Source organism: Stegodyphus dumicola, chromosome 6, assembly GCF_044657685.1.
Source record: "Stegodyphus dumicola isolate Sdum_Otavi_A_Nest chromosome 6, ASM4465768v1".
Classification (NCBI taxonomy): Eukaryota; Metazoa; Arthropoda; class Arachnida; order Araneae; family Eresidae; genus Stegodyphus; species Stegodyphus dumicola.
Window position 1 is genome coordinate 80,701,702 of NC_140773.1, and position 22,893 is coordinate 80,724,594.

The following is a 22,893-nucleotide window of genomic DNA, read 5'->3' on the forward strand; positions in this document are numbered from 1 at the left end:
ATACGTGCAATATAAAATAGCTGTTTCCGTTCTATAGCTTACTTACAAATGGCGTTTATAGAAACTCATTTAATATCTATAATCACATAAAGAGATGAAGTCGAAATCCTCTTAAGAATTTTAACATGGGAATTTTTTAATGATATAAAAATACTATACGCAATAATAATTAAAAATACTCATTACTCTATGAAATTTAAAATTAAAGCTTTTCCATTTTGGTTTCGATGCTGCCTTTTTATGTAGTCTTCATGTAAATACAATGCTATCTTTGTAGCAATAACCTTATCAAACTCAAAACTTATTCATTTTATTCCAAATTTAAAACCACTAAAATCAAATATCAAATGCAAACAAATACGATTAATAGGCTGAACTACCAGTATTCAGCGGTTTTACCGCTGGACCACTAATGGGCGAGCGGTAAAATCATTCTGTGACAATTTAATTTGAAGGTAGTAACTTGTTAATATAAGATATAGGCAATATGGTAGATGAATTAGGAAATTCCTTTCTTGCGCTGTGTTTTTAGAGTGATATTATATTTATACATATCACCGAAATTTATCAACCAATGTAAGAAAAAGTCGTAGTGAAATGACCGGTGTGAAGAGAATGATGTATTTTAAATTCACATAAAAAATCTAATCCTTTCTATTCTACATAATGCAGAAAATATTAACGCAATGTATTATACTAATTATCTTGTAATCCATAAATTTAACAGACCTTTCTTATAATACAAGCTATATTTTTAATGAAGATGGCTTTCATGTCTTGCCCTTTTCTAGCTGCAAGACATACAACTGCTTTTAATGGCAACAACGTATGATATGCACATCACAATCTAAGACATCATGAAACTCTATTTGGCATAAGCATCATTGATTACGAAGCCCATCTAACACGAGCTACTGCTACTACATATAGCATGCTATTCCAGCTAAAAGATGTTATAGCGACTAACTGCAATATTTATGATGATGTTTAGCTAGCACATATCCATATTCAGTGAACAATAAGTTTCCATTACTTCAAAGTCCCTCAAAGAAGGTGCCCTGAAGCAGTCATAGCCGTCATCACATCAGTTATCTTGTCCTCAAGAATGACACAGCACTGCTATTGAATTCTTCAAAAGAAAAGAAAAATAAAATCTAAACAACATATTTCTGTTATCCGATGTCTAATAAATGTAACGCTTCTACTATGAAACTGGGCTTCGTTTAGCGTTACCGGTAGGACAACTTACCTACAGAAGGGAGGGGGTATCGTAGTGTAGTAAATGAAATAATTTCCTATTTTTCTCAATCTTCTGAATCTACAATCTTTAGGAGACGCTTCAATACTTTTGTATATTGAAAATTAATGTAAAAATAAGATTCAAACAAATTATTAAAAAGTCTGAGGAAATTTATTATAAATCTTTTAAAAATTCTCTTTGACTAGTAATAATTAAACATTTTAATCAAAAATGGGGTACTTTTATTTTGACAATTAATCGTGCAACCAGTTTCTGCAACTAAATAGAAATTAATATTTTAAAGAGGAAAAAGACTTATTTTTCGCCAAAATCAATAAATTGATCTTCTGTCAGTTTCTGATCAAAAATATTAAACAATTTATCATACATAAAGCATATAGCTTCGGAATATAGGGTTAATTATTTTTCTTAGCATTTTTCAAATGTTCCATAACTTTTGAATACAATCACGGTTTGAATCGTATTTACCTCAACTGCACTCAACTCACGTGTTATATTTCTTGCACACTACTCATTGATTAACAAGCACATGGAATTACGTTTATAGGTAATATTCAACAAAAGAGGGTGTGCCGACATGCGCTTTTAACAAATAGAAGGGAATGTGGAAAAAAAAAAAAAGCAAACATATGGCGAATAGGTGCTTTCAAATGTCAATCAAATGCATCGCTAAGTAAAAACATTTGAAGTTTCAAGAATACATCCTAAGACAGACTGACAAGAATGAATTATTTTCTTCTTTCTGTCGATCATTCCAGTTACGTCGTTCGCAACGCTTGCATATTTGCGTTTTTAAATATGCAAATTTTAAAATTAAATTGACATCGTGTAACTATTTTTAACATTAATATACGAATGAGTATCAGTAATAACATATCAAATAACTTCGCATTTTACAGATCCAAAATAATAACCACATTCTGTTTTTGGCGTTCTTCTTTCTTTAACTCTCTACTTGTTTGTTAATACACACATAGTTCTTTCTTAAGACCTTAGTTACTTAGACTTTTCTTAGACTTCTTTCTTATGTTCAGACGAAATGACAAGAAATACGAAAGAAAAAGTAATAATATTCTTAAGAAGCTACTTTTAATTCATTGGAATTACCTTTCCTAATAAACAATAAAAGAAATCAGATGGAAGTTCTAACTTGTTCTTAATTTTACGCTGTAAAATCGAATGTTGACAAAAAAAAGATTTTCCATATTTATATATGTTTAGATATCTACTCTATATTATATTATGATATGTAATACATTTATATTTCCGATAAAATAACAACCGTTTTAAATTTATGATTTTTTGCAGCATAACATTTCACTTTCCAAGAAAAACTTCTGGAGCATAAATGCTAACTTCCAAATAAAATTGCTCTTGCATATTTCCATTACTCAATAATATGATGCCATGAATATATAGTATAGCACATTTCTGATGATTTCATTTACACTGAGAAATGCGTTTTTATCCCCTTGAAGAAAGTGCATTTAAGATAAATGGCTTGTCACGGGAAATCGTAAAATGTCAATATAATAAATTCCTGTTTCTCGAATCAATGATATAAAAGAAAACAGCATCTGTAGAAATATGGTTTTACAGTTGCCATATCAAAAGAGCCTCAATATATTTTATCCGTTTATCATGTCATAAATAAAAACATTACAATAAATAAATAAAAACATCATATAAAATAACATTTACATAATTTTTTCTGTAACATTTAAAACTGCAATACTTAAATATTATGAATGTTGAAAAAAAGTACTTTATTAGAAAAAGTATTAGCTATAAGGAGTCGAATATTAATTGCTCTTTCTTTCATACGTTTGCTGTTGATCAAGCGCTGGGGCGTTTTGTGGTGTCATGTATTAGCCAATCACGTGCTAGCGCATGGTGAGGTAAATGTTACTACTTGGTTTTCACATATGCGAGAGATATATATTATATACATGAGTGGCACTATTTCCAGATCGTGAGATAGTTTACACATTTGCTACTTTTGATAAACTTGTGCTACTAAAATTTATGCGATTTTGTGAATTTTCTGCTACTTCATCATTTCCTTGCGCTACCATTTGTTACCTTTTTTTTGTTGTTTTTAAAAAAATATACCATAAAATTCGTCTGTGTTAATATAATGTATCTAATGAAATTAATTTATATTAAAAAAATAATTCATTTAAACTTGAATTAAAACTGGAAACTGGCAATCCTGTGATAATAGCCCATGAGTGCATGTGCACTCAGCGACAGCAGTGGTAGCGGGTATTTTCATGTGTTTCATTGATTATTTTATTTAACATTTTGGTGATCTACTAATAGGATTCCAAAGTTTAAGAGACATTTTTATGCAGTTTTAACTAAATGTAAACTATGAATAGCACGAAAAAATTTCAGCGTCATTTTTCAAAAGGCTTTAAACCCATATTTGAGAATTAGGTAGAAAGAATGAAAATAAGCGACCCAAATTCGCCTCGAAAGTTACGTAAATGTGAACTAAGGACAACTGTAGTGACTTAAAAATCAAAGCAACAGAAGATTTCTAAATAACAACAGAAAAACTTTAACTGTGAAAGAAGGCAGCCTCTCATCAGTAATCAGAATTTGATAAAATAAAATAAGATTAACAATCAGAACGGAATATTAACTGAAACTCATTCACAATTAAAGTAGAAACACATATTTAAGCAATAGAAAATTATCAATATGGTTTTAAGATATTTTGCCAAATTTTACATATGTAATATGATCACCAAGTTAGTTATGAATTACAATCCTAACTTACGGTTCCGTAAGTTATGAATTACAATTCGTAACTTACGGAAACTTTAGACGAAGCAATAACATCAGACGTCATGTGAACTTACGAACCTTTGACATCATAAAAATTACATTATTTATGATGTCTCGTGCTACCTTTTGTAATTTTTCGATTCCTCACTTATTACTTTAGCTAAAAAATTTAAGGCAACACTGATAAATGTTAGAAAATAGAGTAAATTTAATTTTTTTTTGTTTTAGGTTTTACATTTTTCATGCAAATTCCTTTTTCAAAATATTTTCTGTAAAATGACGATTTTGCCACGACGTTCTTGTCCCAAGCGAGCAAGATATAAGAAAGAAAGACGTTAACAGGTGAGAAAGATGCAAAATATTTAGAAGCCAATTTATCAGATATCTGTATGAGTGAATTCAATTCTTCGGATGAAGAAGAATAAGAATATACTCATCACACAGATGGTACTGAATATTCTAAACTATTTAAATAAAGAATATAATGCAGGAATTTCAACGCAAGAAGAATATGTTACGCTAGGAAACGTAATTTGAAACCATTATTCAACATCTATGATGTACTCTCCTTGAACTAGTTTTGCCTTCCCGTGAATTTTCGCAATTCCACCTTCGCAGTGAACATGTTAAAAGAAATCATGCAAAAAGGATAAAGGAAAAAATAAGAGCAAGTTATTAAAAAAGCATTTTACATTTTAAATTAGAAATACGATTTCAGAATTTTCGCTCTAACTACATTTATCTAAGCAATCCTAAAGCTGCAATGAAGAGCTTTTTTATTTTTATTTGACAGCAATATCTATCTAGTATACATTTCTTCCTCTTTAGATGAAAAGTCGATGCATCCGTGGAAAACAAGTACTGCGAAAACTAAAAATAATGCAAAAATTACAATATTGATTACTGTTTGAAAAGCCCTTCATTTAAGTGATATTTAAGGATACAAGGATTACTGTACAAGGATAGCTGAGTCTCCCACTTCTAGCGAAGAAGTGAACTATAGACTGAAAAAAAATTATGAGAATGTGTGAAATAATCATAATGAACGTAATATATATTTTATAGCTACTAAATTATCATTTTCAACTTTGATGGTAGTTTTAATACCCACTGAACGTTTTTATGGTTTTTCACGATTTTAGGTGGGGCTCGGAAACGAATTAATAATTTCTGCAGTAATCATTATATAGAACATCCTTTATAAAGAAAGCCATCGCGCAACATATTACTTTCGTAATGCGAGGTATCTTTACATTAAGATTTAGGTTGACGGTTTATACGGAATTTCATTTCCAAAGGAATGTAATATACTAATAGAACAACAAAATTCATTTATATATTAATAATTTCAAAAGCATTTTAAAATTTTATCTTTCAAAAAAGACTCTTCTAGCCACTAAATACGCAGCATCAGGAATTAGTCGAATATTTGCATTTGTACGACTCTGGAAGAATATGCAAAGGATTAGTGATAGATATGCAATTAGGATTAGTGATAGATATGAGTGATTATACAGCTGCATTAAATTCTAATTCACCAGTTAGAGTCTGATTTTCAAAAACTAGTGTCTGCAAGCAGAGTATGACGTTCTCTGCGACAATGATGCATTTACAACACAAATGTCTGTGATTCCATTGGTGCACAATAAATCATACACAGAAAACAATCTATATCGCATTATCTCTTTAGATGAATCTCGCTTCTGTTGTCAACACCATGATAAAGAAATTCATGTCTAGGGGTATAGTAGTAAAAGGCTCAATACATCTTGTAACTATATAAAAATCCCTCTGCTCTTACTGTGAGATGAAATTTCTCGAATGCATTAAGGAATATGCTGTTATATTTATTATCGAAATCCAGCCATCTGTATCTGGATATTAAATGTATGGAAGATTGTGATATGTGATTTCTGTTTTTCAGAGCATCCGTAAGAAGGGAAATATGTCATGCCCTTCGGACAATGCACTGTCACATGTGACATGAATGCATCAAGGTATACAGTATTTGTATAATTGTCATGTTTTACTGGTATCTGAGCCAAATTTACCAAATCTATCGTCAGTTAAACACACCTGGAACACGAACGCACGGCGAGTAACTCATTAGACACCACTACATTCTACCATAGATGAATTTTCATAACATATTTAAATTCCATGCATTTCAGATGCAGAACGGACACCCTACGTTTCATTCTTATAATTTTTAAATAATTAGCAGCTATTATTGTTGCCTAAGGTGGTAAGACATCCATTATTTAGTAATACACAAGCCTAATAGTGTTTTTCTCTAGAATCATTTCAACCTCTAATAGAAACTATGCCATCTAAAAACTAAGGTTATATACAGTATTTGTATACTGTATATATCTTGCCTCTCCTGCATCACAAATTCAACAACCAGCAAAGAATTTTTGTTTACTAAAAATTATATCTGAGTCCGCTGGTTGCTTACTTTTAATAACACGTTTATAATCCAAACTACCATAAACAAAAGACTCAACTGGCCTTTTAAAATAGTTTTAATTAACAAAACACAATTAAGATAAAACATTGCAATTAAGGGAGTTATAATTACACATTTAAGTTACAAAGTAAATCTCGGGGAACTCCATGCTTAGTGTCTTGAGTCCAGTACATCGACTGAATGCTATAGTGCTATAGTCTTTGTTGGAAGGTGTTTTCCCCGGCGGCCGCTAGGTGGCGCTTGTTGAGCCGTGGGTTACAAGTCTTTTTTTTAAAAGAAGATTCTTGATCGGAATTGACTTAATTTTAATAATACAATTTAAGAAATGCTTATTCTTAAAGCACTCGTAAACTTTCGTATACTGTAGGGAACTCTCTGTCGCATCCAGAGGAAATTTAATATTTCCATCCACATTTTCAGGCCCACCAGCGGCCGAGCGGTAAAGTCGCTGAACACTGGTAGTTCGGTCCGAAGTTCGAATCCCGCGAACGGGCTGGCTGCATGAGCGTTTTCGTGGTTTTCCCCATGTGTAACGTGTATACGAGCCAGTTTCCCTTAGAAAGTCCTCCACGAAGGCATCCCTCCTCTTAGGCAGATAGCCCTCGAGGCTTTGCCAAAACCACATACACACACACACACACACACCATCCAGATTTTCAATCAAATAAAACTGGTATTATCAAATATAGTCTATTAAAGAAACTGAAGTCTGATTAAAGATTTTAGATGCTAAAATTAATAAACTTTTAAGATTATGTATGTTATCCATCCTCTAATTTAAATTTACAGCTTTATAAATAAGAAAAATATGCAATGGTTAATGAAAATTCGTATGATGTGAAGTTACTTTAACTTACAGGATTATTCATATTTCATTACGTTTCCCTCAGGATATGTATATGGAGTTTCTTCATAACTGTTTCAATCATCGGTTCTACTGCGAAAAGCTGCAATTGAGATACATTTAATTATCCAGTTTTTCTTAACTTGGCCATCTTCTTGCTAATTTTATAATTAATGCTTCATTGCATTTACCGATTCTTAGGCACTAAAAGTCAATGCACTCTTTTATCATCACCAAAGATATAGCGCACATTACTTGTAGTTAAAAAGTTCCTTAAATTATAAAATATTATTACAAATAATCCCAAATAATCTTTTATATCTCTTAAATACTTAGAGATAATACAAAAAGCTGAGAGCATTCCTCGGAATTTATAGCAGTATCGAAATATTTTTGCGTTTACTCATAACATCGAAATTAAATGCAAGTTCGTTCAAGTTTAGTGCTGAAAGTAAACCATAAAACAGCAGGTTTTATGATTGAATGAAAAAACTTGTCATAAACGCAATTTTTATTGACCTCCAAGTTTAAGAATTAAAATTTTGAATTCATTTCTGTACAATATTCAGAAAGTAAAATCTTTCCAGGTTGTGATAATATATTATTTAAAATATGTTAATAACGATTAAAATCATTTTTCATTCTAAATAAATACTTCTATTAAGTCACACGAAAGGAGCTCATTATAAAATAAAAGACACATTTTCTCACGAAAGAAATTTATCATTTCCTAAAGAACTTGTTCTTTCTGGGAAAGGCATTTTAAAAATAGAATTTCCACGCGACATAAAATTATTAAAATATAATAGCATAGGCGTTTGATTACAGTCATTAGTACACCATATTTTTTTCTTTAAAAATTTTAGTTCCATTCCGAAAATATTTCCGTATAAAGAATTTACCTTTTTGTAGAAAAAAATGTCTTTTGGTTTCCGAAATATAAGCATAAAATTATAATGATTTATTTAAAAATTCCTTCCTTTGGAATCAAAATTTAAATCTAAGATGAACCCAATCGGAGTTTGAATAAAAATGCAAATCGATGTACTTACTATACTAAAATGAGCACTAAAGTTATGTAAAAAAATGGAATCATCTAGTGATATATCTTTATAGTTAGTAGAATAAAACAATTAGCAGTCAAATGCAAGAAAAATTCGTTGAATTCCACTGGTGTAAAATAAAAGTGACATACCATAACATTGCAATAAACAGAAACCTTATATTAAATTCTAGTTTAGCTGTGCCGTATGTCTTTTCTCCTTATTCGCCAGGCAGTTGTACGATAAACAGCATAAGAAGATGTAAAAGAAACTAGAATTATTAATAGCTGTTATAAAGCATAAAGCAATTTGAAGCATGTTATTGAATTCGGCACAAATCAAATAAAAATTCTGTAACACTACATCAAGAAGAAAGACGTAAATCCCATACACAAAGAAAATTTTATAGAAATCCACCAGTTCTTTTTCACTAAACAGAATTTATTTTTAAAAACTCACCTAGCATAGTTCAGATTATGAGTCCTGTTTTGGCTCAGAATGATATAAAAATTGAACGAGGAATGATTCGATTTAATAAAACAAACTATAAATCTTTTAGAATCCTTTCCAGATGGTTATATTTTATAAATTGTGAATTAAGCAGATCAGATGCAATTAAAAGAACTGTTTGCTTATTTCAGGCGTTTCTAGTTATGCACATGCTTTGCATAATCAATCATGGAACTTGAAAAAGATGTGTTGACAATATCTCTGCACAACTAATAAAGGCAAATGTAAAAGTTATATCTTCACTCCTTTCCGACAATACATGGAAATCGAAGAAAGTCCTGAACCTGTGGAAAGAGACTATTATCACTACGATTATGAAGAAAGAAAAGTTAAAATAGCATGAAAACTTGATGCAGTTAAATATTTGGACTGAGACAACAATTAAGTGTTAGTAACATCTAAGCGGCTGGAAGGATATTGTAAAACAACATTAAAATGAAACTAAACTTGCATGTAAAAGAAGATGGTTTCAGAAATGAAGTAAGTATGTCGTGGAAGAAATGTTTTCAGTGCAAGGTAATTAAGCAATATATATAATTAACGTATGAAATAATGAAGCAAATTGTAATATATTATATGAAGTAATTTTTTTTTTGCATTGACTGTATAAATAGAGATTTCTTCTGAAAAATCCATAGTGTGCAGAATACGGAGAAAAATCACAAATCCGACCTACAGTAACAGAAATTATTGTGTTACTGTAAATGTTCAAAACAGTCCGTATTTCACACAAGAGCATGGTGCTAGAATAGTATAGAATAGACTTTTATATCTAAAATACTTAGGGATAATTTGGATTTGTTTGTATTATGAGAAAAGTAGTTAGAATAAATAGAAGAGCCATAATATATTAAATTTAAGAATATGTTTGAAGATACAGTGGTACCTCGGTATACGTCATTAATCCATTCTAGATCCTTAGACATATAACATACGAACGTTTCCAATGAAAAATAAGGGAAAATAATTAATTCTTCCTTATATAAAAAGATTATTGCTATTAGTATATTCCTGTTTAATATTAAAATACAAATGCAGTAGCTAAAATACATACTGTACTTCACATGATATAGTACATAAATGTTTTCCCGTTACCCAGATCAAAAGAAATTTTTCAACATTCTCTAACATGTCTGATCTTTGTCTGATAATCGACTTCCCCCTTCACAACGTTAGCCGATTTAATAGTATCTTTGTTTTTCACAATCGTAGACACCATCGTACTAGGCAGACGGTATAGAAAAGCATACCATCCATCGGTATAAATACGGTATGCATGTATCCATACAATATGCAATAGCGTACCATATGGATATTTGTACTTTTCAACAATTGCCCTTTTTATATTTATAGGGATCCTAAATCTTTTATTTCCTACTTGACCCTCTTCATTAACTTTCCTAAAATTCGCTGTTAAAGAATTAATAAAAAACAGTACCAGAAGAAACACAAAATCCCTTGAAAATTAAAAAAAAAACCTATGCATAAAATAAAAAATACGGATTTTACCAGCAGTTTGTGTGAGTGCCGTATTTTTAGTAATCATGTGCATATATATGCATTTGAAATGTGCCTAAAAGATGAGAGAAACAGGAAAAAATTGCGTTTCATAGAATAAAAATCGTAAGAAAACTTTTAAGGAATATTTGGCACATTAGATCATAATTAAATTAGTAAAAAATTAAGAATCATAATTAAAGATATTGGAAAATAATTAAGACTTCCAGAAATGTTCTAGCCTAGAAACATTTGAAAAATGACGCATAACGTAATTTTCTGAACAGAATGGCAAAAAATGCTAAAACAAAGTTGGAAAGCTGCAAATTATAGAAAAAATATGAAGCTTCATTTGCTAGAATGATTTACAAAGAATAACGATAATGAGGACATTATTCAGTTTATAAAAATTTTATTAAAACAGTAACTGAATTAGGAATCTCTCGGCCTATAAACAAACACATTCCCATTGCGCCATTGGAGGCCTATGCGTCCTTTACATATTATGCATTCCTCAAATTTTTGTACTTAACGCTATATCTATTTTTAAGAAATGCTTTCTATTATATTAAAATAATTTTAGAACGTAACTGCACGGATCACAGAACGTACCTGGCCATCAGCTAACTTTCCGTCCTTTAAATCTCCTTTAGAATGGCTTTTCCCGTGTTTTCTTTCTCCACTTTTGAAGGAATGGTCTAAGGATCCTATTTTAGGTGTTGCTTTCCACTCCAACTTTTTGCTAATCACCTGTAAAACAGAAAAATAACATTTGGTTTTAATGGACTGAATTTTGTTTTATAAACAGCTAACAAAAATTAATGTTTAACATGAAATGATGCTAAAATTTGCTTATATACTTGTATTTACAACCTAAAATTCACTATTGATCATTTTTATTTGCAATAATTCGAATCAAAGGTATTCTGAAAGAAAACATGCACTCTTATTTGCTTAGTAAATAATTAAATATATTAAACAATTTTATTTACTTCGCGACCTTGGTAATAAAATATATGAAAGAACATTTTACAATACGCGGATAAAGTTTAAGGCTTAAAATATCCATCGAAATAGTTTTGGTCACATACACGCAAAAAAATAAAACTTTGGCGTCATTAATAATTACGGATTTTATATAAAAATTGCCAAAATAAATTTACTAGCACTCACTGTGATCATTCTTATATAATGCATCATTTCTGTATATCTCTTCATTGTTCTTTAAAAGATTATTGCTATCTCAATGTAGTTTTTATAGGGGTTTCCCGATGTTATTCATTTATATATGAACAAGAACATTACGGTAACTAAAGACAAAAATTATTTTTTGTGTTCAGAGTAAATACGCAGCACAAGGTTTTCAGTATTCAAAACAAAAGATTATATTGCTGTGCAGAATAATTTCCTAGGATTGAAAGATGATTCTTATTGCTGAAAGAGATTAGACGTATTTAGAAGTGTCTGATACAATAATTAATTAAATTTAATTCCGGACTGTTACAGTTATTTGCTCAAATACTTCTTCTCTCCCGTACGTTTTTCGCCCAGTTTTTTAGGCAAATGATTTAGAAACTTCTGGTTTATTCAAATAATTTAAAATATTCGTACAAACAGGAAAGTATTTTATGCAAGCAAATTAGTTATGTTTGGTTTATTTGATTATGGCAAAGCACTCGATTTATGTAAGTAAAAAAAATTCATTGAAATTGGTAAGTCGTTTGAAATGTATAATCTAAGAATATTAGTGCGCCTTAATGGGTGGATGTTTTAATGTGTTTTATTTATTTATAGTTTAAGCTGTCTCTTCAGAAATAGTATACACCGAGAATGTTTTCTTTTCCGGTATTTAAACAGTAAAATTAGTACGAAAAGCAGAGAAAATTTGCGAATAAATACGGTCTCAAACTTAATGAATTTATCACAGAGTTCGATATTCGCCATTATATAAAAATGCTTTGAAAGCACATAAATAGATACTCAGACAAAATCTACAGTTGTATTTGTAATAAATATGATTTAGTTCTAGTACGTCTTACAGCTCATTTACAATATAATATTTTATGCAGGCAACAAAATATTAAGTTACGTATAAGAATTATATATTTCAAGTAAAATTTAAAGTATAAAATACAAATTTTAATTGAATGATTTTGTGTATAATAATTCCATTTAACAGGTTTTTAATTCTTAGTTTAAAATTTGCTTACCTTCTTATCTCCACCTCCTGGTTTATATCTGATATTATCAAATGATCCTATCTTCGATCGGATATTTTTGAGATTTGGATTTGGCGCCAAGCCTACCGGTGCTTTGATAGGTGGGAGTTCTGAAAGGAAATAAGAAAGGAAATATTAAAATATTATTTATTTTTCGAATTTAATGATTTTATATGAAGAAAGTTTCTTTCGATAATTTATAAAACATCAGAAGGCCCGACAGCGGCCGAGCAGTAAAGTCGCTGAGTCCTGGTAGTTCGTTCTTGCGTCCGGCTCAGATAGAACGGTCTGGAACCTTTCATGGTTTCAGCCATCTAAGAGCCATTGGCCCTTAGAGAGTTCTCCACAAAGGCATCCCTCACTTTAGGCTGATAGCCCTTGACTGCTTTGTCATAATAAAATAAATCAACCATAAAATATAACATTACAATTTACATATGAATAAGATAACGAGATTTCCTTTTTTACATATAAAAGATCTCATTAAAAGAAAACCTCCTAAAATAAAGGCTTCTAAATTGTGTAAATTCCAATTGTGTAATTATTTCTTAAAAATTGTATGCATTCATATAAAAATTCTAAGTCCACTATTGTAATTTTTGGTTGTTATATAAAAATAAAAAAATCGTTAAGCTAAGCATAAGACTTGATGGCATAGCGATAAGGCTATTCCATTGCCATAAAAAATTGGAGCGAGTTTGAATCACGAAGAAGGTATGGATGTTTGAAAACACATAGTATTTTTTCAGCATGGTGGAATTTAAAATACTCTCAAGCCGAATGCACTCTCGAGAAGTTGGACGCAGGTGAAGAGGGCTATGAGACTTACGAATCGTTCCCACGCAGCATTCTTCTTCAAAATTAGCACCGTGGCCTTCCATTTCATGCGGTGTTATTCGGCAGCATCTTGCGATGCACTTTGGGCAACTTAAGACAGGTAAATGACCATGGGTTGGCTATTCCGCCTAATATATTAAATGGCAGGTGTCTGGATATTTTGAACAATTAAAACAATTGTTTACTCTCTTGCTTGATCGTTAGTAACATGATATAGCGTTATATATTTACACTCAGGCCAGGTATCTCGTTAGCGACACGATATAGAAATGTAGTTGCGACGAATTTCAGAACGTAGCTGTTTTGTACTTTTTTTCATTATCTCATATATACATTTGTTTACATTAAGTAAAAATTGTTAATATTCATTAAAGTGTTAATTAGACGAAATTTCACAATTAATATTCGGCACCATATAGGTAAGCGCCTAAGAAACATTTGGAGGCACCGGCGAGATTAGAAACAGCGTTTATTCCAGCGGCTAAACAAATAACGACGAGATTGGGAACGGCATTTAGCACAGCGGGGTAAACACGTTTAGCACACCGGATAGAATATTTAGTACAGCGGCTAAACATTTATGGAGGGCATTGGATCAAGGACAAGAAACTTTATACAAGAAGGGTCACCTACGTTCTCTTTATCTATTCAAAGAGAAATGTAATCTCTTACTTGGGAGGACGTCTTCAAAAAAGCCTACAACCAAACGTTTGGCTCCACCTTCGTATTAGGAGACTGATAGGGTAAGAGTATAAGATTCCTCTCATATTTGATAGCAACGGGATATAGCATTATATGTTTATTCTCACACCAGGTGATCACATCAGCAACACGATATAGTGCTGTATGCTTACTCTCACGCCAGATGATCTCATTAGCAACACGATATGCCGCTGCAGTTGCCATGGGTTGACTTACAATTGTTTTGTAATTTTTAAATGTATTATAAATGTCAATTTATCGACATGAGAATGAATAAGCGTAATTGTAATCATTTATGAAAAACTAGAATTATTCTAGCGTAATTTTGTTTCCTTATGCTTCGATTAATAAAGGATTTTTTTTCATTAAATTAATTATCTGAAAACCAGTGCTTTAATGCTAATTTTTGTTTATTAAATTTAATTCGAAAATTGTGAAAAGAAGGAAATAATTCTTGTAAGTAAAACTCAGGAGGGCTGGCGAAGCAAATCTTGCTGCGCCATTCTGTTTTAAAAGTACGGGAATACGATAGAATATTCTCGAAGCTTTTGTATTGTTCTTTATACTGCTCAGTGATTGGAATACGCGATATCCTTCATCCTTCAGTAAAGTCAAGGGTTAATGTTAGATTACGTTCAAAGGTCGACGGGTTTTGGCGTGGTACTGTCCACTGTGGGCTACAAGTTTGACTGGCCGCACTTACAAGGTTGTCTTTGATTCAAAAAAAGGTTGTCTGATTGATTTGGTGGAAAAGTAGTTTTAGTCGTGTTTTGAGGGTGCGAAATTCTGGATTTCTGGTTCCCTGGTTGTTTGTGAAATCGCGCGTAGGATTTTCGTGACTTGTTCCTCGGATGCTAATGGTGTAGTAGCTTCAATTAAGCTCCCTGTCCGTTTTTAGCATTAGAAGTTTGGAGAATCGTTGACTTGTTATGGAGCTTTGAGGCCAATCAGACGTATGCCATTTTGGTAGAGTTTAGAGATTTTGGTAGAGTTGACCTTCGGTGTGTAAGAGGTGTCGAGATGAATTTCTATCTACTCTAATCCTGTGGAAAGATGAATGAATTAAATTTTACGAGCTCTTCGACCGCTCATCACTATATTTTATGCAGAACTCGCGTAACATTATAATCTTCGTATGAAACGTGTAGTCGGACAATATGAGTCAAGAAAGGGGCTTAGTACCGGATATATTTGTACCTTGCCATAATCCAAGTGCATCTTCCCGTGAAATGTAAAAAAACTCGTAGGAATGTTGTTGGAAGATTTCCTGTCAATATTAGTGACTAGCTGTTGCTTTAGTTCTATCAGCGTGAAAAATCTCAAGTCTTCATCGCGATCGTTTAACCAGCGAGCACACCGCAAGTTCTTCAACCTGACGATTCCAGCGATTCCACTTAATATTTTTCTGGATTAAGAACGTCTCGACCCAGTGCGTAGTCATTCCAAACGCTACCCGTTAAATTTCTTATGGAGCCAGAATCGCTTAGAGTGATTTTCCGCCCAGAATCATCTGCCTAGGTTTGGTTACAGATTCCAGCCGAAGGTCCAGCTTTCTCCTTAGCACAGGCATCGTTGGCAAGCCGGGTTCTTCTGAATAAGTTTATTTTTTTTAGTTGTCTATCTTTAGTATTCTTAGTTTACACCTTATCTGATTAACTGATAACAATTTCGTTTGAGTGAGCAGTTAAAATTTCCTTCGCTGACTTTCTATGAAATTAAATTAACTATTATTATGTATTGATCGTAACATCAAATTAGAAGAATATACTTAAGAAGTTTTTCTTAAAATTTATTATGAAATGATAATGCTTGATAAATGTAACGGACTTTCTGCTCCAGGAAAGTAAATAGGCTTTTCAGGTATTCCTTACTTTTGTTAAGATATGATTTATTTGTAATATATATTCTTCTCTTTATAACATAAAGAGTTAACCTAGAATCTAAAGTTAAATTAAATAAGCAAGTATAAATCAGTTAAAATGTTCTGCTTATTATTTGTCTTTCTTAATATGGATGTTCACCGGGGTACGAGCCCAGCAATATGGAAAAAACACAATGCTCTGTCAATCTATATTCGGTCTTGAAATTTTGAGTTTTGGTAAAATTGAATTTGATAAGGTAAATGAATATCAGTGTTAAAAAATATAGTATTTAGGAAAAACCTTTGAACTGATTTTGTTCAAGGTCAATGAAACGTTAATATTGTGTCAGAAAAGGCAAAATATTACAATAATTAATATTATGCTCATATTCAGAACTGGCAGTTATGTTATTCAAGAGCAAATATGGGTTATCAGACAATTTTGCGTTACCATGTGTATAAAAGAACGGCTCAGGACATAAAAATTTGACACGTACAACTGATACATTAATGCTTTATTTACTCATATTTACATATTTTAATTGCTTCATTTTCACTAACCTGAATTTCAAAAACCTGAAAGTAGTTGAAACAACAAAAAATGGTAAAACGTCACTTATTTTACAGAATTATAAACTTCCACAAATTAAATGAGTACATTTTCATGCAATTTTTAGTTTCAGTTGACGATATTATAGCTGTACGATAATCTTTCAAGAAATTGCGCTCCACTCCTGTAAGGTCTAGTTCTAATAGCAGATTACTAAAGAACACGAGTATTACTGTGTAGAGACGACATTGAGATTTTTTTTGGAAGCAGGAAAGATGAAGAATAGCAACGCCTTCGACGGGAATCGAGCTTCTTGAATACGCGCCCAGCGTGCAGACTACCACACCACGAAGCCATGCCAAGAAGGCGGGAGAAATACCCTATATGCTCCCCCTTTTAAAGAGCGACTGGTGATTTTAGGGGACCAGTTGCCAAATCCTGGGTGCGGAGAATCATTATTCACCACCCTTTTAGTTCGGACGCCACTGTAGAGACATTAGGTATTTTTGGAAGCCGGCAAGAGAGATTGAAAAATTAGCGACGCCTTCGCCAGGAATCGAACCGTGATACCGTAATAATCTGTAATACGTGCCCAGGTGCAGACCACCAAATTACGAAGGTATGCGAAGAAGGTGGGCGAAATACCTTATAAATGATAAATGAATACATTTTAATGCAATTTTTAGTCTCATTTGACAATATTATAGCTATACGATAATCTTCCAAGAAACTGCGGTGCACTCCTGTGAGGTCTAGTTCTAATATCAGGTTACCAAAGAACATTATCTTTGCACATATCTTTTTACCCAGATATAAAATCTGAGTATCTAGTCAATCATAAAATGCGTACAGTAGTTCTGAAATCTAATGTTGTGCATTTAATAGAGATCTCAGTTAATTACAAAATGTTTCAAAATTTAAATATTTTCCAAAAGGAAAAAAATGAGAAATGTAATCCTATTTACTCGAAAAATTTCTATCTCGTCAAATAAAAACAATGCTTAAGGAAGTCGAAACATGTAATTAACTAACAAGATAATTAGTGATTATAAAGAGAAGAATTCAATTTTATAAAGCGGAAATAGGACAACTCTTTTTAAATTTGACGTCAGAAACCTCTTAAGTAAAGTAAAGTATTTCTACTTTTTCTTCGCGTCTTGGCACATTACGTCATTATCCCCTGCCCAACGGATGCAGTCTATAAATTTCATTTTTAGTTTTCGTGGAGCAGTGTGATTTTATAACAGCCAGTCTCGTTTTATAATCAGTCTACCATTATGTGATTCCGATGTTTATAAATAGCAGCGCCCTTTGGACTATATATAAGTATTGTTAGTCTAAAGGGGCTTTGTCTCTGAAGGATTATTGTTTTCGTTTTGCGATTTTGCGTTGAATCACTGTAAATGTCCATTTCACTTTCCATTTTACTTTTGCGCTGAATCACTATAAATGTCCATTTCACCATTTCACTTTGCGGCCACCAAATGTTAGAGTCTTGCATTATATTTGAAGAAATTAAAAAATGAAAAAATTGCACAAATGCATGTTTATTTCTCGTATTGTGATAAAACAACGGTTCATAGAGGCATCGAATTTTGAATGACGTAATCCGCCTACGAATATGGGCATGTGGAAGACCAAATTTGAAATTTGGAATTTGTTTTATTATCGATTTCATATTTTGTAAAACTTTAACGAATTTTTGAGTAACAAACTCAACGATTTAAAAGCGAGCAATGGCAACACTCTACGGCGGGGAAAAAACATTTTTATCTCCAGAAGGCGCGGAGCTGTGTATCGGAAATTCTAGATATATGCTCATTTTAAAATTATTTTGCGACATTGCTACTGAACTGAATTTTATGGTTTAAGTACAAAGAACATGATATTTAATAAATAACAGTAACACACAAAACGTTAAAAAAACGCCGCTTTGGACGTAATTTAAAATCTGAAAGCTTTTAGATTTTTTTGGGGGCTCGTATTTCATTTTTTTGCTGTTGTTCTGTGAGAGAGGGCATATATGAGCGCAGTCACAAGTTTCTTGTGCTAAAGGATAAAAAATAAATATTTTACATGCTCTTGATATAAATTATTCCTAATTGTTAATATTTATGAATGGAATTTAAGGGAGTCACACGGTTAAGTTAAACGAAAAACATTTTTGCAACCGACTTATGTTAAAAAATATCATTTTCGAAGGAATTTTATTCTCATTTAAAGATAAAATTACATTCATTGTGCTTATTACAATAATGTGTCCTTAGTTTAATATTCATCAAAGGTTATTTTTGCTAAATTAATTAAGACAGAAAACTGTGCTAATTTATTTGTTGCAATTCTTCAGTAAAGTAGATTTTTGGAATCTTTAATGAGCTTGAAATTATGCAGAAATCAAATGTGGAAAAGAAGAACCCAATTTTAAGTAAAACTACAAATTGTTATATTAAGCTGCTTTCGGTGTACACATTCTTTTCCTTAATCGTGTCAGATACATCACCGTTAATGACCAATTTAATGTTTACAACTGTTGTTAATTACAGAAGCAGCGCGCAATTGTCACAGTCAAAATTGCATCATTTGTAAAAATTATGGAATGAAACGGCACTAAAATAGAGTCTGCAATTAAAATGTTTCTAGAAGCTCAAAGAGTAGAATAGAATAGAACGAAGAAGCGGAACGTTTTGATTTGCTTAACTAGAAGAAAAGATTGAAAATTCAAATAACATCGTCAAAAATCAAAACAAAATATAAATAAACTCAAGCTAAATTAATTATATTGGCTAGAAAAGCATTTTCGAAAATCTGTTTTATATTAGTACAGAACACCACTTTTTTCTGATTGCAGTGAAAAATATTTTTTCGTGAATTACATTTCTACTTACTACTCATGCTGCATCTCCGGAAATCTAAAAATACTTCTGAAAGATATTTTAAAACCTTGTAGAGACATTAGGCTATTTTGAAGCAGGAGAGATGAAAAATGAGCAATGCCCTCGCCGGGACTCGAATGATGGACCTCTGGAATGCGCGCCCAGCGTGCTGACCACTACACTACGAAGGCATGCTAAAAAGGCGGGAGAAATACCTTATATACTCCCCCTTTTAAAGGGCGACTGGGATTTTTAGGGGATCCAATCGCCAAATCCTGGGTGTGGAGAATCATCATCCACTAACCTTTTAGTTCGGGTGCCACTATAGGGACATTAGGATATTTTTTGTAAGCAGGAGACTTGAAAAATGAGCAACGCCTTCGCCGGGAATCGAACCACGGGCCTCTCGAATACGCGCCTAGCGTGCTTACCACTACATTGCGAAGGCATGCTAAGAAGGCGGGAGGAATACCTTATAATCTTTTAAAATAAAATAACATTTCAGAATTTAAATATAATCTAGAAACGTCGTTGGTCATCATGCATGGTTCACATACACACCCATTGAAACAAATTAATTCTGTTTAATTAATTCCTTATACGAAGTAAAGGAAGTATTGTAATCACGAAAAATTCCGTGTATCATATTTCAACGAAAATATCCATTTTGACTGCTATCGAATGCAATTTAATGATGTTTTTGTCTAATGTCTCTACAAGGTACATCTCTACGTAAGGCAAAATACGTAAGGCTTTTCCCCCCAAAACGAATTATAAAACTCATTTAAAATGGATTCAAAAGAGATTTTTTTCGTGGCGTCTGTACGTATGTATCTTGAATAACTCAAAAACAGGTAGCCTCAGAACTTTGAAATTTTGTAAATAGAACTGCTATAACATGTAGTGATGCACCTCCCTTTTTGGTTGCAATGCAGTTAAAATAAAAAGTATACTTAAAAGTATATAAATATAAATATATGTATATACCGACTCTGTTATTTCGCTTCGTGAGCTCGGTTTTTTTTATTCTTATATGTTGGTAAATTGTGCATTTTTTGTTTTAAAAATGATTGAATTATGTTATTCTTATCTTCCGATTAAGGATTTTATGTCTTTAAGTAATCTGCATGCAATACTTGTAGAATTATCAACAATTTAAAAGTTGTTTAAGTGTTGCTAAGCCTAATTCTTTTACCCTAGGAGCATAATTGTTTACATTTCATTTCAAACTTAGCAGAATAGTGAATTAAGTCTTTCTTTACCTTTTGTTTTTTTGTCCAGTTTTGTGCACCGAAAAATCTGCCTTCTTGCCTGCTGGCCGAATTGCTTGTCTTTGCGAAGAAACTGTAATTTTAATTGTAAAATGTTTTTTAACTATATTTGATGTGTTATATATCTCTATAATTTTCAATTTTTAATGAAGATATTTTAAATTTTTATGTATTTGTTTCTTTCCGTGAGGTGAGACCTGAATTTGATCGAGAAATATATCACTAATGAAGTTCGAGGAAATAAGTCATGTGGTGTACACATAAGATTTTTTTTTTTGTAAGCAGAGAGTAAGTCCCTTCCATTCAAAACATTTCCTACAGTTCATACTTTTATGGTAGTTAATAAATTTTTATTTACGGTTTGCATGTTTAATTGCGTTCAAAGCGTAAAATTACACAAGTTCACTTTTACTGTAAAAAAGTACAAAAATTGTAGTTTTAAAGTAAAAAATATCTTTATTGTAAAACGTGTACTGTAAAAATTAATGTACTGTAAAATTAAATTATTTTAATAGCAAAAAATAAAATAAAAATAAGCATAACCGCATTTGTTAAAATTATATTGCGAACGAAACGGGTAACAAAAAATATGAAAGTCATTAAATTTTTTTATTTTTTATTTTTAAGGAGAATGAAGAAATTGAAAATTAATGCATTTTCACCGTTTTTAAGGATTTAATATATTACTGAAGCATCTGAATCTAACAGAAATTTTAAGAATTTTGTTTTATGCAAATTTGCATGTAGAATTTCATCAAACATACATGATTAACATACCATAAAAATGGCTGTATACAGAAAATTTGAAACCTCTAACATGACCTTATTTTCTACATTAAAATGTGCAAATAATAAAATATTAAAATTTATGGCAAATATTAAAATGTGTAAATAAATGAAATAATCTTTGAAACATAAGGGAAATTAATATTTTATAATGCTCTTTTATTAAACTTATGTAATACTATGAATATGAATAATCAAAATTGTAAATTGCAAATGCAAAATTGTAAATTCAATTTTTTGATTAGATAAGGTGCTACATTTCTTAGTTTGAAAAACGAAAAATATTTTTGTATTTTACCTGCTTTGGTTTTTAGATTTTATAATTAGCTATAGTCAAGAAGGAAATTAGCACTTAACAAAAGCATTAGTAAAAGTTATTAATGCTTGAAAATTTAGAGAGAAATGTGATTGATTATAATAGTATTATGTTCATGGACACAAGTAACAGTAATAAAATAAGTTGCTTCATAAAATTACCAGTTTTCGTTTCTTTAGAACAGTATTTTTACAGTAACCTAAGCAAGAAAGCCTGGATTAAATATGGCAATTTACATATATTTTGAAAAAATATTAAAAAGTACTGTAGCTTTAATATACAAACCTAGTAACTTAATTGTTCATAAGCAAATTTTACAGAACTAACTTGGAAAATAAAGAAAGTAAGCATGACGTGTCGACACTTGGTACTTAATATTAGATAATGCCTATGATAATCAGTAAATTGTGAGTTCCAAACATCAATCGCAGACTAAACATGTTTGCAGATTTTAGCAGCAAGGGATTTTTTTCTATAGCTTTAAACGAGTCTATTCATTCTGCCCTTATCCCTTGATTTCTTTCATGGCCACATTTTTGGTCTGTCACTTCTCTTATTGTATGACATATGCTTCTTTTTTTTTTTTTTTTTTTTTTTTTTTTTTTATAAAACATTCAAATTAGCAGTTATTAACATAGAATGTGTACCGGTGACAGGTGAAAGGAAGACGAGAACACCAGTACTTTGTTGTCATTTCTGATGGCTAGTCTCACGCTTCCCTATGTACTCATAAGCTACTATGCAGGTATAATAAAATTTAGGTTTGATTATTTACATATAACTAAGGCTGGTATCTAAAATTTGTATAAGATAACATTAGGTAATAATGGAATTTACGTATATGCAAATACAGACGAGAAGTAAACGATGTACAAGCAGACGAGAGGTAAACGAAACCAGAGATAGGTTGAGAAAAAAAGTACTGTGGTGATGGCGATAAGGAGAGCGCCTTGCGCCCTCCTATAAGTGTGGCAACCCTAGAGGAGAAGTTTCTTACGAGTAGCGAGCAAAGCGAAACAGGCCGGCTGTCGGGGAGTGTGCGCGAAGTTCCGAAATTAAG

General features: G+C 31.5%; 1 protein-coding gene across 5 annotated transcripts in view; it reads right to left on the reverse strand.

Moving 5' to 3' along the window:
- Positions 1–22,893, reverse strand: part of LOC118181845 (uncharacterized) — a 430,621-nt gene that overhangs the window by 17,364 nt on the left and 390,364 nt on the right. For all 5 annotated transcript variants that reach the window (XM_085818578.1, XM_085818580.1, XM_085818579.1 and 2 more), the window contains 2 exons: positions 12,629–12,747; positions 11,031–11,168 (listed from right to left, as the gene is read on the reverse strand). In XM_085818578.1, the coding sequence (XP_085674704.1) occupies positions 11,031–11,168; positions 12,629–12,747 (257 nt within the window). The remainder of the gene's footprint in view (positions 1–11,030; positions 11,169–12,628; positions 12,748–22,893) is intronic.